A 12,462-nucleotide genomic window follows, 5' to 3' on the forward strand; every position below is an offset into this window, starting at 1 on the left:
TGTGCCGGAATGTATCAAAAGACGAGAACCACTGCTCTAGGATGTTTCCGAAAAATTGGGCTCCTATTGCCCCAGCGCTTTGATAGAAGCTATTGATTTAAGGTCATTATCTTCACAACCTGAAGCTCATTGGTATCGGGAATGATGCCCGCCTAAATTTTCTGACACACTCTAAACCACGAACTATATGCGCGGCTATAACATTCTGAAAATTTTATTTAGTACGAACCTAGCCGATTGATATCCCTATAGAAAATATCTATTACCTACTCTTCTTCGTGCGGCATGCTATAAATTATCCAAGACAATAATGTATATTTTTAAAAAAAACTCAAAAGTAAGTGTTACGGCACTTATTTCAGAGCCTACTTTTATTAGTCAATCACTGTATTTCTTATCTGAATTATCGATATCAGCAAAGGCAAAAAAAGTTACCTTTGTCTTTTCAGAAAGCATTACAAGCACGTCTACAGGTACCTTGAATTCGACGTCCTTGGATCTTCTCTCGGCCACCATGACTAAGAAACGACTGTTTCCTTTGGCTTTGACCAGAATAAGAGAAAACGTCCATGCAGCCTTCACTGAACTCCTGCTTTATTAAAACGCCATTAAGTGAAGAGATACCCTTGGATTTGCAAGTTGACTGCCTTTAGAACAGCGTAATATCTTCAGTTCATTAAACTGATTCGTCCTGGTCTCCCTCCAAATAGGAAAGAAATAGGTGGGCCCTGTTGTAATTCATTTATCAAGAAAAATAATAGTTTCATGAAACTGTGAAAAGTATTGCGTCGGTCTTGATGGATGACCAAATGTTCGCAATGATCAAACTGTGTGTACTACAATAACACCAAAGAAAGAAGCTCATTTAATACAAACAATTGATACTTCAGGTAAGACGCATCGCAATACCTAGCCGAAATGACTACTGAAACTATTTTAAAAAATGAGTCAAATTTGAATGTAAAATCCGTTCTCTTGTTATCGACAATGCGTCCAATGTTTCAAAGATGAACAAGGTCTTAGGAAATTATGAAAATTTTAATCTAATTACACATGGTTGCTCCGTCCACATTCTATAATTTCTGTTTAACAATTTCCAAGAATTTAACGTTAAAATACATGAAATACTTTGAAAACAGCCATTTTGCAAATGCGTTTTTGTCAAACAAATTTTTCTGAACTTGTCATTTGGAATGAAAATCGGTGGAATACTATACTGAATTGCCTTAACTAACATCAAATAATCTATGGAAGGTTGATCTAATTGCTTAAATTATGTTAAGAACATCGTGACTTCATAGACAAAAAATAATCAGAAATTAATTTCCGATTTGTCTTTGTTGTTGTAAAATTCCTAAAGCTCATTTCGATTCCTTTGGACAAAGTACACAAAAATAGTTGTACCCTCTCCGAGTCAGTCAATACATAGAGGGAGCTCCTAGCACTATTGCTAATCAGAGTACTAATAATAATAATAAAATAAAAGATATACAATATGGTTATAACTCCAACACAATTTTTAGCACACATATTTCATCGTAAAGAGAGCACTCGAAGTGGAGTCAATTCCAGAAGAGAAAAAAAATTGCATTAGAATTTGCTAACGACCGAAAGTTGATACAGTCTACTGTAAATATTGATACAATTTCAGCCATCCCAAGAGGCACGTTTTAGCTCACACACAATGTGAGGTAACGACTTATGAGTGATAAAGAAGTCAGAAAACAATATAATCTAGTTCAACGACAAATTTTCTTACAATAGAGCAACTGCACACAGCCCAGGCTTCTTCATCTGCATGTGTACAGCGAAAATTTTTATCGTTTGGTTTGATTCTTTCAAAATTTAGAAACACATTATGCAGAGCGAAAGTATTTAAAATTGCTTTCTTTTTTGAGGTGTTCGGCAATGAAACAAATATGGAAGAGCTTTAAATAAACATTTCCTTCAAGCTCATGTTTATTTGCTGCTCTTAGTTACTTTTACAGTGCTATTCCTTCTGCCTAGAAAAAACACTACAAGTCATCTTTCTCAAATCAAGAATCAGAATTATTAAGTATTGTAAGGAAAACTTGAGAAAAGATCATAAAAATCTGTCCCAAACTTGTTACAAAACGTGAATTCTTCTATTGTAAAAGTACTTTTGTTCGAGAAATGGGTAGTTAATATAACATTTAAAAATAACATGTATTTAGTTTGATATTTAGTAACAATGTGTATGCTTTTATTTTAAAGATCACCAAAAATCCACTGTTTAAACTAAGTTTGACATTTCGTAAAGTGTACTCTTACGGGGGATTATAAGTTCTCGGCCCTACCCCTTCCACATATCCCATCCTGAAATTATCATTGCACTTTCAACATTGACCTTTTATAAATTTAAGTGCCAGCTGGGATGATCGTAGCCCTAACAGTGTATTACTATTACATTATTTATTTATTTACAAGTCATTGACTGAACCGTGGTGCAGTTAAATATGAAATTCGCCAAGGAGTTGTTGCGATGTGTCATAAACTTCATCCTGCAACAGAAGTTGCCGAAGGAAATCGATGGTTGCATGCTAGACATACTGAGTGTGTATTGCCCTTTATACTTACTGTGAACAAATGGCGCTTACACTTTAAGCATGGTAACTTTTCAACACAAGGCGGTGAAAGGTGCGGGAGACCAGTATCAATGTCAACTCTAGAAAAAGTGGATCAGATTGATGACCTAATTTTGAGTAACACGAATTCCACCTCAAGCGATAGCTGAGATCTTGCACACATTCAAAGACCGCGTCTGGTCAATAGTCCATGATCAGTTGGACATACGCAAACTTTCCGTGAAGTGGGTGCTCAAACGTTTGAACGAAGAGAAAGGCTAACGTGTGATATCTTCTCAGTTGATTTTGTGGTATTTTGCGAACTCTACGAAATTTTCTGAATCTGCTTGTAACCCAGGATGAAAATTGGTTCCACCGCTTTGATCCTCAAACCAAACAGCAGTCATGCGAGTGGCGCCATTCAGAATCTTCAAGACCGAAGAAATTTAAAGCACAGAGGTCCGCAGGGAAGGTGCTTGCCTCAACATTCTGGGATAATAATGTATTTTGTTATCAGATACCTTCCAAAGGAACAAACCGTAACATTAGGGTATTACTGAGGTCTTCTGGCTAAACTAAAGGACGCTATTAAAGAAAAGCACCGAGGAAAGTTGGAAAGAGCTCTATTGTTTATACAGGACAGTGCTCCTGTTCACAATGCTGGAAGAATAATGAAGTTTCTGAGGGACCTAGGATTTCAGTGCGTTGACCACCCAATTACTCGCCCTCTGATTATTATCTATTATCTCTTCCGTAGACTAAACGAGTTCTGACAAGATAGAAATTTAGCAGTGATAACATGGTTATACCAGTTGCAAAACATTTTTTTTTTTTTTTTTTTTTTTTTTAAATAAGGGTTAGAAAAGTTAGAATATTGATGTGACAAGTGTGTTAATCTTTGGAGAGAATACATTGAATAGCTTAAACCTTTCGTGCTTGTAGCTAAAATCCTTCTGGATTGGCTCGAAAACTTATTAGTCCCCTCGTATATTTTAAGAATATAAAATATATTCATAATAATATATTCATAATAATAAATTCATAATAAATATATATTAAAGAGTAATGAAGAATTTCCTAAGAAACACATTTTGTGGAATGATAAAACAATGTCAGAGACATAACTAGATTTTTATATTTAACTGAGCCAGAATTACTTTCACTCAAAGGGTCAGTTTTTCCATCTCAAGTTAATACAAATTACGGAATTTTTAATTACAGTAAACAGAACTTTAACAAAAACTTTAGTTTTTCTATGTATTTGTAACTGGTAGTTTCCTAAATGATGCTGACACTTCAGCACTTTAGTGGTGATACTTCAGTTGTGTAGGTTAGAGCATCCTTTCGATCTATCTCCCACCTGTTACTATTTCATGAAGCATAAATAAAGCAAATGAATGCAAGTGGGCTTGTGTTACGAGTGGTGCTGTCCTTCGATTATATAAATTTACTGAAGGTTATTTGTGAGAAGGGAAATATGGAACAACTTGGCCAGTGTTGACTTCGAACGAAAACAGTTCCAACTTTACAAAAGAGGAAATGGAACCGTGTAGGTTTACAACAGGCTGCCAAATTATATATATGGAAGTTGTATTCATGGGTGCAAATTCACTTTAGAGCGACTTCCTCTTTGGGGATAATTACGCGTCTGGACGTATGCCATAAAAACGACTGTTCAAAGAATATTAACCATCTTGTGTTGGATAGCTACTAAAAGCGAGAACGCTATCTAGCTGAAACAAAGCAGGGGCCCGCGCCGGTTGCGTCTGTAGGAAGCAGACGCATCAGCGAAGAAGAGTATGCGCATAAACAACGACAGTGCAAAAAGCACTTTACATCGCATAAAAACGGAGCAGTTGTATAGGTTAGAGCACTTGTTATGGTATGACATTAGTAACTCTAAGTTCTATACTTATAAACATTTCCTACATTATGCAAAACTATGTTACACAGTCATCTTTCATATGCGCTCACTCATTTTAATCATAGTATAGGATTTGTATGGTTTGACACTTCCTACATCGTGCAGATCCACCGCCAGTGGAAATTTATATCCTAGACAGTCCTCTTTCATTTGCACTCACTCGTTTTAACCGTAAAATTACAATTTTTATGACGACCTATTGTATTGTAAACCTACACCAACGAAGCTATTGATAACGTGTATTGAAAGTTACAGACACATGATTTTCAAGAAAAACACCGATGCTGTGACCTGTAGGTATACACCCACCATGTGTCTCATGTAATGTGATAATAACAATAAACATCAAAGAGCAGCAAATTGGTCAAGGCACTTATGTATCCAATCGTAATTCGGGGTAAACTAATTCCCCACGTTAATCTGAAAGATTACCGCATACTGTATGAAACCCGTTTACAAACGCTTCCTCTCTCTCTCTTATTCTGTTCTATTGTATTTTAGGGCAGACACTACTCCATTCGTTCATTTAACATTGCGTTTTGGATTCAAATCAATCTAATGTTACTTCATTAGACCAGAATATATAATTGTACATAAACTACAAAAGGAATAAGAAATAAAAGGTATGGGTCATCGCACTAAACTTTCTCGCTCCAACACCTAAAACTAATCATTTTACGCTGCAATTATTACTGAAACAATTATTAGTGAAATACGAACAAACGTATAGAGCGTCTTCGGATAACTTCCTTTTAAAAAAATCCTTGTCGATTTTTTTCATGAGAAATTACATGCCATATGTTGGACTTATTAATGAAACATGTATTTACGAAATACAAAGAAAATCCCCTCAGAAATTTTTTGAGGAAATCGTTCAATAAAACTCACCCCCAAGAATAAACTATCCCTTTTGGATTTTTCCGAGAGAAATAACTTATATAACCTACAAGGCTGCTATTGATGTATGAAATATATTGATGTATGAATTAATATTGAATTAATGAATTAATATTAGTATTGATGTATGAAATATAAATAAAATCGTTAGAGCCGTTTTCGAGAGAATTGCAAGTTTTGATGTTTACCCTTCAGCAAACTATCTGTAATCGTGGGGTATACAGAAAATTTCAAAAAACACCCCTGCAAAATTTTTGAAAACCTTAAATTTATAATTTGATGTGGATACGTTCAATGGTATCGAGTCTAGACGAGTGAGCACTTTTACACCGAGAGGAACGAACAGACCAAGAGATACTCAAAAGTCACTTGTTCGGCTTCTAGAGGCCTTGAAGCATGTAAATTCGTTGAAATTTTCAATTAGAAAATCAACTGGAATTCGTATCTATCATTTTGACTTCTCTTCTTTCACGAGAACAACATTCAAATCATGAAGTTAGAGCTGTAATAAAGCACTGTTTAGCTTACCTAATAGTTTGCAACGTTTAACTGAAGGAAAAGAGTTGACTGAATATTGCAAAACACAATAACTGTTCGTGATTCTATAATCAGTGTTTACAGTCTAACAAGAAGTTTAACCGTGAATGGAAAAATTGGCCCTAATAATTTGTAAAAAGAACGTTAATGTTTAAACTGAATATCAATTTTAACAAGAAAACATACAAAGAAAAAGATGATTGTGACTTAGCGAACCACATTACATTATCAATGCAGGAAGTAGGCATTTTGCCATTTTACATACCAATAGTGTAGTATACACAGATTAGTACAGATAATACCTTTGTTTTATTTTAATTCAATACTATACAGATATGACTGAACTTCATTCACAAGCGATACATTTGAGCAGATAAAAATATTTTACTAGAAAATTCTGACTAGACAGTTATGTTGCCTCATTTGTACATGAATAACAAGTTAGTACCAAAAAATGAAGTTTGTAGAATTAAACAGATACAATTAGTAAATACAAAATAATACATACAACTTCAGAAAGTAGAAATTACTCTTCTACGATTGGAGGGTAAGTGCACCCATGGAATTCGATTAAATTATTTCATAAAAAATCTGGTTTCGTTAGTCTAATTACTTATAGTATTACTTTTTTAAAACATATATTCAACACCTGGTGAGAACGTTTCTAAGTACATGTAAACACACACGTACTTCAATATGAATTACATTAGAAAAAGTGCAAAAGTATCTCACTGTCTTCTGTTATATGGACAGTCCGAATATAAAACTGTACAGTCGGTTTCTAGAGTTGAATGCGGTTCGTGAAATTTAGCTCGAAGTCTTTGCAAGTCTCACAAAACTTAATAATCTGACTTCACACCTCAACAAGAACAAGAGAAGATTATACTATTACTTGAAGCACCCATGAATTGAGTGCACATGCACTTGATCTTTGAGGAGAGAAAAAAAAACTTTTGAAGTGGACTGGATACCAGTATCACTTCCAAAACAACAATATTTTATTGTTTTGCTGAATATTCACTCTACGTCATTACCTGGAATACATGACCACGATGAAATATATTTTAAAAGATAAAACTTTAGCCTGCCGACAATAACGATGAGACATAAAGAACTTGAATGTTACAAAAATCATCCACATGTTATCACCTACAACATGACGAACATATAAATATTCCTCGACGCCGTGCACGAAGTTCAAGCCACTGTTCCTGATTAGTCACATACATTTCTGCTGGCATTGCGTCCAGTCCAGTAGACTGTGGAGATCCTGTATTGCTGTCTGAAAAACGAGAAAATATTCTGTACTTATATATATATATTTTTTTAAATCCAATTTTATTTAATAGTATGTAATTAAACATTTGTTTGATAATACATTTGTTTTTTTTTTTTTTTTTCTCCGTCTCCCCTCCTTTTTTCATCTGACACAGTGATATAAACTATTTTGATAAATTTACTCAGTCAACTATTGTTGGACGAATAGGTTTGACATGTGGTTACTTTTGCAAACTAAATAATACAACCAAAAATGGAAGTTTCCTCTCTGGCTGAAGGCTTTAATTTAATCTTCTACTCGCGTAAAATAATCTTAATATACCAGATACTGAAAATCTCAGCAAAATAGGGGAAACTGGCTGTCTCCGAAAGAGAAAGGAAAACGACTTGCTAGTGGTTTGACATTACGCATCCCTTCCACTCTGACAATGTTTCTATGATCCCAGTAAGTTTCGTGACTGTTTTTACATTACAGTGCAGTACAACATACTGTAGTGTTCATTGAAAAAATGTTAATACAGTAAACGGATTTTCGAAAGAAGCTTAATAAAATAAGTAACCCATATAAAACTGCGTACTAATTATAACAAGCTTAGTTTAAAATACACTTTATTTACCTATAATGACAATCACTGAAAACGTGTTCATTGTAATGATATATTACACAACAGTTTTCTATTACCGGTTCAGTAGTAGTATACAATTCTCATGTGTTTCAATCAACTTGGGTAGCCAATTTAAAAAACATTTCAATCGGTTTTCTTGCGTTTTTTTTTTTTTTTTTTTTTTAATTTCTTCTACTGTCCTCAAGATAACCACATGCAATAGTTTTGTAAAAATGGTATTTTTTATAACTTTCACGGACAATGAATCAAATAGTTATTTGGGCTAACTAGTGTGTCATGTCGGTCCAACCACAGTAAATAATGAAAAAATTTACGTTTCACTGATTTATTAGACTGATATTTGGCGTCCCTTTCAGCACCAAGTTATATGAGATATGAACCTATAGCTTAACGTCAAATGTATGATCGATATCACATAAGCTTCCACAGGAAATCAAACTTAGATGTACCGGGCCGAAAATACGTACACTAACCATGTGTCTACGAGGGAGCTCTTAAAATTCATAAAATCACTCCGTAACTTTTGTATCAGTATCCGGCATAGTCTACACGGCAGGGAAATTTTGCGATACTTGTGTGGTACAGAAGTCACCAAACTTAACCGGTACTTGATTGATATAAACATATTATTTCACCTTATACTTCCTTCTTCACTTGTAAACATTTGAACATATGTATTATCACGTATATGTGTGCAGAAAGAAAATTTAAAAAAAAAAAAAAAAAAAAAAAACGAAATTTGGCAGTTATGTCTACTTTCATAGATTGAAATTAAAATACAAACTATATATACACGAGGGTTGGGAGTAAGTTATAGCAATCCAGTAATATTTCGACAGTAATATTTATTTGTAAAATATGTTATACTAGCTGAATATACCCATTCTTCGCATGGGGGCTGTATTTGGAAGTCAACGCCTGTGGGAGTATCACTATTCATTTCAGCGACCGCGAAAACTATGGATTTGACACTAATATCTGTCATTTTGCGTCTCTTTTACATGTCTCAGTATTTCCTCCTTCCACTGACCCCGGCCCGCAGTGGAATAGGGTGAATTTGGAAGTTAATGCAATCAGAGCTTCACCACTGATCTCAGCGACCGCGAAACTGAATTCGACACTAATATCAGTCATTTTCTACTACTTTTACATGTCCAGGTAAACGCCCCTCTAAGACCCCCTAGTTCGAATTTTGAAAAAAGCGCTTCGCCCTGGTCTGGGGACTGGATCAAGGTATCCGTGACCAAAGTCAGTAACTCTCGTTCAACTTGTCTGGTCTCCAAGCCGGTCCCAGTAAACCCCCTTCTCTGAGACCCCCTGGTTCGAAATTATAAGAAAAAAAAAAAAAGCTTCGTCTTGGTCTGAGGCCTGGACCAAGGTACAAGTGACCCAAATTTGGTAACTCTCGGTCCACTCGTCTGGTCCCCAGGCCGCACACAGACAGAAACAGACACACAGACAAACAATTTTATTTATATTAGATAAAACTGAAAGAGTATCCATAATGGATATTTTTGGGGGAAGAATCATGAAAGAAAAGCCAAAGTAACCTTGTGACATACAATGTGTTAATCAATGTATTAATGCAAATGATACACAAACTTGTCTCATTATGATAAACCCTGAAAATACGTCATGGCAACCCAGTAATTTTTAACGATATGCAAATGTGGGCGGCCAGAGTACGGAAGGAAGCCTGAGACAAGTACTTTACTCTCTGGTCAATAGATGGCTGTTGTACTGGATGAGCACGGAATACTGGGAAAACAGTTGTGAGTCAGTCATGGCATATCGTAAAATGGAAGTGACCAGAACGGAACAGCGATCGTACATCAAAGTGATTATTCTTCCGGGGAGAAATGCGAGTGTGTGTCAAGAATTGGTAGAATAGTTAGGGAATAATGCTCTGCTATATTGATCTGTCACAAGCAGCAGCAGCTTTTCAGCGAGGACGTCAAGCAATCAGCGACAGGAAACGGTCAGACCGGCCTATGAATGTCCGGACCGATATGTTACATGCCGTATCGGAAAATGAGAAACGATGGTCGCTGCGTGAATTAGAGAAAGAGACTGGATTGAGAAGCACACCATTCATAAAATTTTGACGCAAGATCTGAACCTCAGTAAAGTTGAATGAAATGGGTTCCACATACCCTCACGGAGGTTCAAAAGTGGACACAATATGCAATTTTTCCGATCACCTACAGCGCTATGAGAATGACGGCAACCAATTTCTTTCCAAGATCATTGCCGTGGATGAATTCTGAGCCAGGTCGTATGAACCTGAGTTGAAATCGCAGTCCTCAGAGTGGAAACACTCAGGATCACCGCGTAGGCAAAAGTTTCGGTAGAATTCTTCAAGTGATGGTGATTGTGGCACATGACAAGGGAGTACTTGTCACTTCGTTGTTCATGGAATCACAGTCACGTCATCGTATTACAGGCTTCCTATAGCGATATCTACGACGTACCGTTAGGGAGAAGCACCCAGATCTACTGCATAATGCAATCATACTGCACGATAATGTAAAACCACATTAGGCTGGTTGTGTACGAGACCTGCACAGATGGGGATGGAAAGAGTTGGACCACCAACATATTCACTCGATTCGTCACCATTTTTCACTTAATTCTCAAAGTCAAGAAACCACTGTGTGGTAGACGATATGTGACCCTCCTGGACATTGAAAACGCTGTGCGCCAAGAGATCAACCGTTTTAGATATGGTGCAGAATGGTATTCGACGTCTTTAACACTAACGACAGTGTGTTGTGGATAATGTGGGAGGTAATTTTGAGTTTATAATAATGAGACGAATTTTTGTAACATGTGCATTAATACACGTGTATGTCACAGAGTTGCTTGGGTTTTCTTTCATGATTACTAGTAACAAAATATCCATTATGAATATTTTTTCAGTTGTATATAATACATTTTTAACACATCGTTCGATTATCGAAATATTACTGGGAGCGCATAAGCGCGATGAAGTGATGATGAACCAACATGCTACACAGCAAAAAATGAGGTGTTGAAACAACACAAAATGACTACCACTTTAGCATGTTACTTGTGTGCTAATTCAGCACCAAGACATCGCTTTCCGAGCATATCAGAAATAACTAGTTACTACCTGAGAGAATTTGCATTGGTATTTATCGTTTAATATGAGCAAGCTTTGCAAAATATCTTTGGCACTTATGCCAAGTGACGAATAATGTTTTATGTTTTCTGTAATCGGTCACAATAATATTGTTGTAAAGCTGTGAATCGTCTGACAACAGTTACATAGGCAACAGTTCTGCCATCTTATGTTCATATATGCTAAGACACAAGAATAACAAATAAAGAAAACAGATGGAAGCATAGCTATCTGTGTAACTCTTGTCAGATGATTCACAGGTTTACAAGAATATTATTGTGACCGATTACAGAAAACAGGGAATATTATTCGTTACTTGGCGTAAGTGCAAAAGATATTTTGCGAAGCTTTGCTCATATTAAACGATAAATACCAATGCAAATTCTCTTAGGTAGTAACTAGTTATTAATATGCTCGGAGTCTTGGTGCTGAATTAACACACAAGTACCACACTAAAGTGGTAGTCATTTTGTGTTGTTTCAACACCTCATTTTTTACAGTGTATCATGTTATTATTCTGTAAACATTGCTGAAGTATGAATATATGTTGAAACAGATCTGTTAGAAAAGACACGTTAATAACTGCATTCATTTCTTTCTTTCTTTTTTTTTTTTTTAAAAAAAAAAAGCTACTTACGTAAATACAAGATATGAAGTTCAAAATGACTATGAAAACTGGCTTTGTGCACTTCCATCAGTAGTTTGAGTTGTCCGCTCAAATTCTTTATACACCTCCTAAGTTTTGATGAGGACCCTATACATACTAGGAATTACTTAATAAATTCAATGTACTGATTTCAATACTAACGGTTCACTCAGCTATTTCATTACTTACACATGTGAAATAATTTCATGTGTCGTACTATAAAATCTACCTTATTGTATTACCTTAACTGTAAGCTTGTCTTAACTTATTTATTGAGTACAACCAAATGCCCCTATATGTTACTGCGGATAATATTTGGTGCTTCTAGCCCTACGTCAAAGATACTGAATTCATAAAAGTGTGCGATATTTGTAATATTTGCATCGAATAACTCCTATGTAACACTATTTCGTGACTTTACCTCCAACTGCTAACAAATAAATAAATAAAACATTGAAATAGTAAAATTTTTCTTCACTCTTACCCAACGAGCTGAATATCAAAAACTTCGAGATTGTAAATATCGGATCCAAGTGATTGGCTAATATGATTTTTTTAAAATCTTCAGCTCAAAATTTCAATGTATTTTCTACGTAAACTTTATTAGTTTTTAAAATTATTCCTTAATTTCCCTTCCTTCAAACACACATCTGCTTACTATTAATTAGAAATGTATAAGATGGTTTTCAAGTCTTTAGCTGTAACGATTCCAAAATACTTTTTACTTAAAATATAGTCTTCCCCTCTCCCTCCACTCTCCTTTCCCCTGGGAGGTAAATTCAATAAACGCGTTTATTTTAAATGAATTTATGTTACGCTGAATTTAC

At 35.3% G+C, this 12,462-nt stretch overlaps 1 protein-coding gene across 2 annotated transcripts in view; it reads right to left on the minus strand.

Annotated features, from left to right (window-relative positions):
- Positions 1-1,018: 1,018 nt before the first annotated feature.
- The window catches only part of LOC145666741 (uncharacterized), a 156,418-nt gene continuing 144,974 nt past the window's right edge, over positions 1,019-12,462 (minus strand). For both annotated transcript variants that reach the window (XM_081734282.1, XM_081734280.1), the window contains exon 8: positions 1,019-7,225. In XM_081734282.1, the coding sequence (XP_081590408.1) occupies positions 7,089-7,225 (137 nt within the window). In that variant the 3' untranslated portion in view covers positions 1,019-7,088. The remainder of the gene's footprint in view (positions 7,226-12,462) is intronic.

Source organism: Thermobia domestica, chromosome 12 (genome assembly GCF_964235325.1).
Source record: "Thermobia domestica chromosome 12, izTheDome1.hap1.1, whole genome shotgun sequence".
Lineage (NCBI taxonomy): Eukaryota > Metazoa > Arthropoda > Insecta > Zygentoma > Lepismatidae > Thermobia > Thermobia domestica.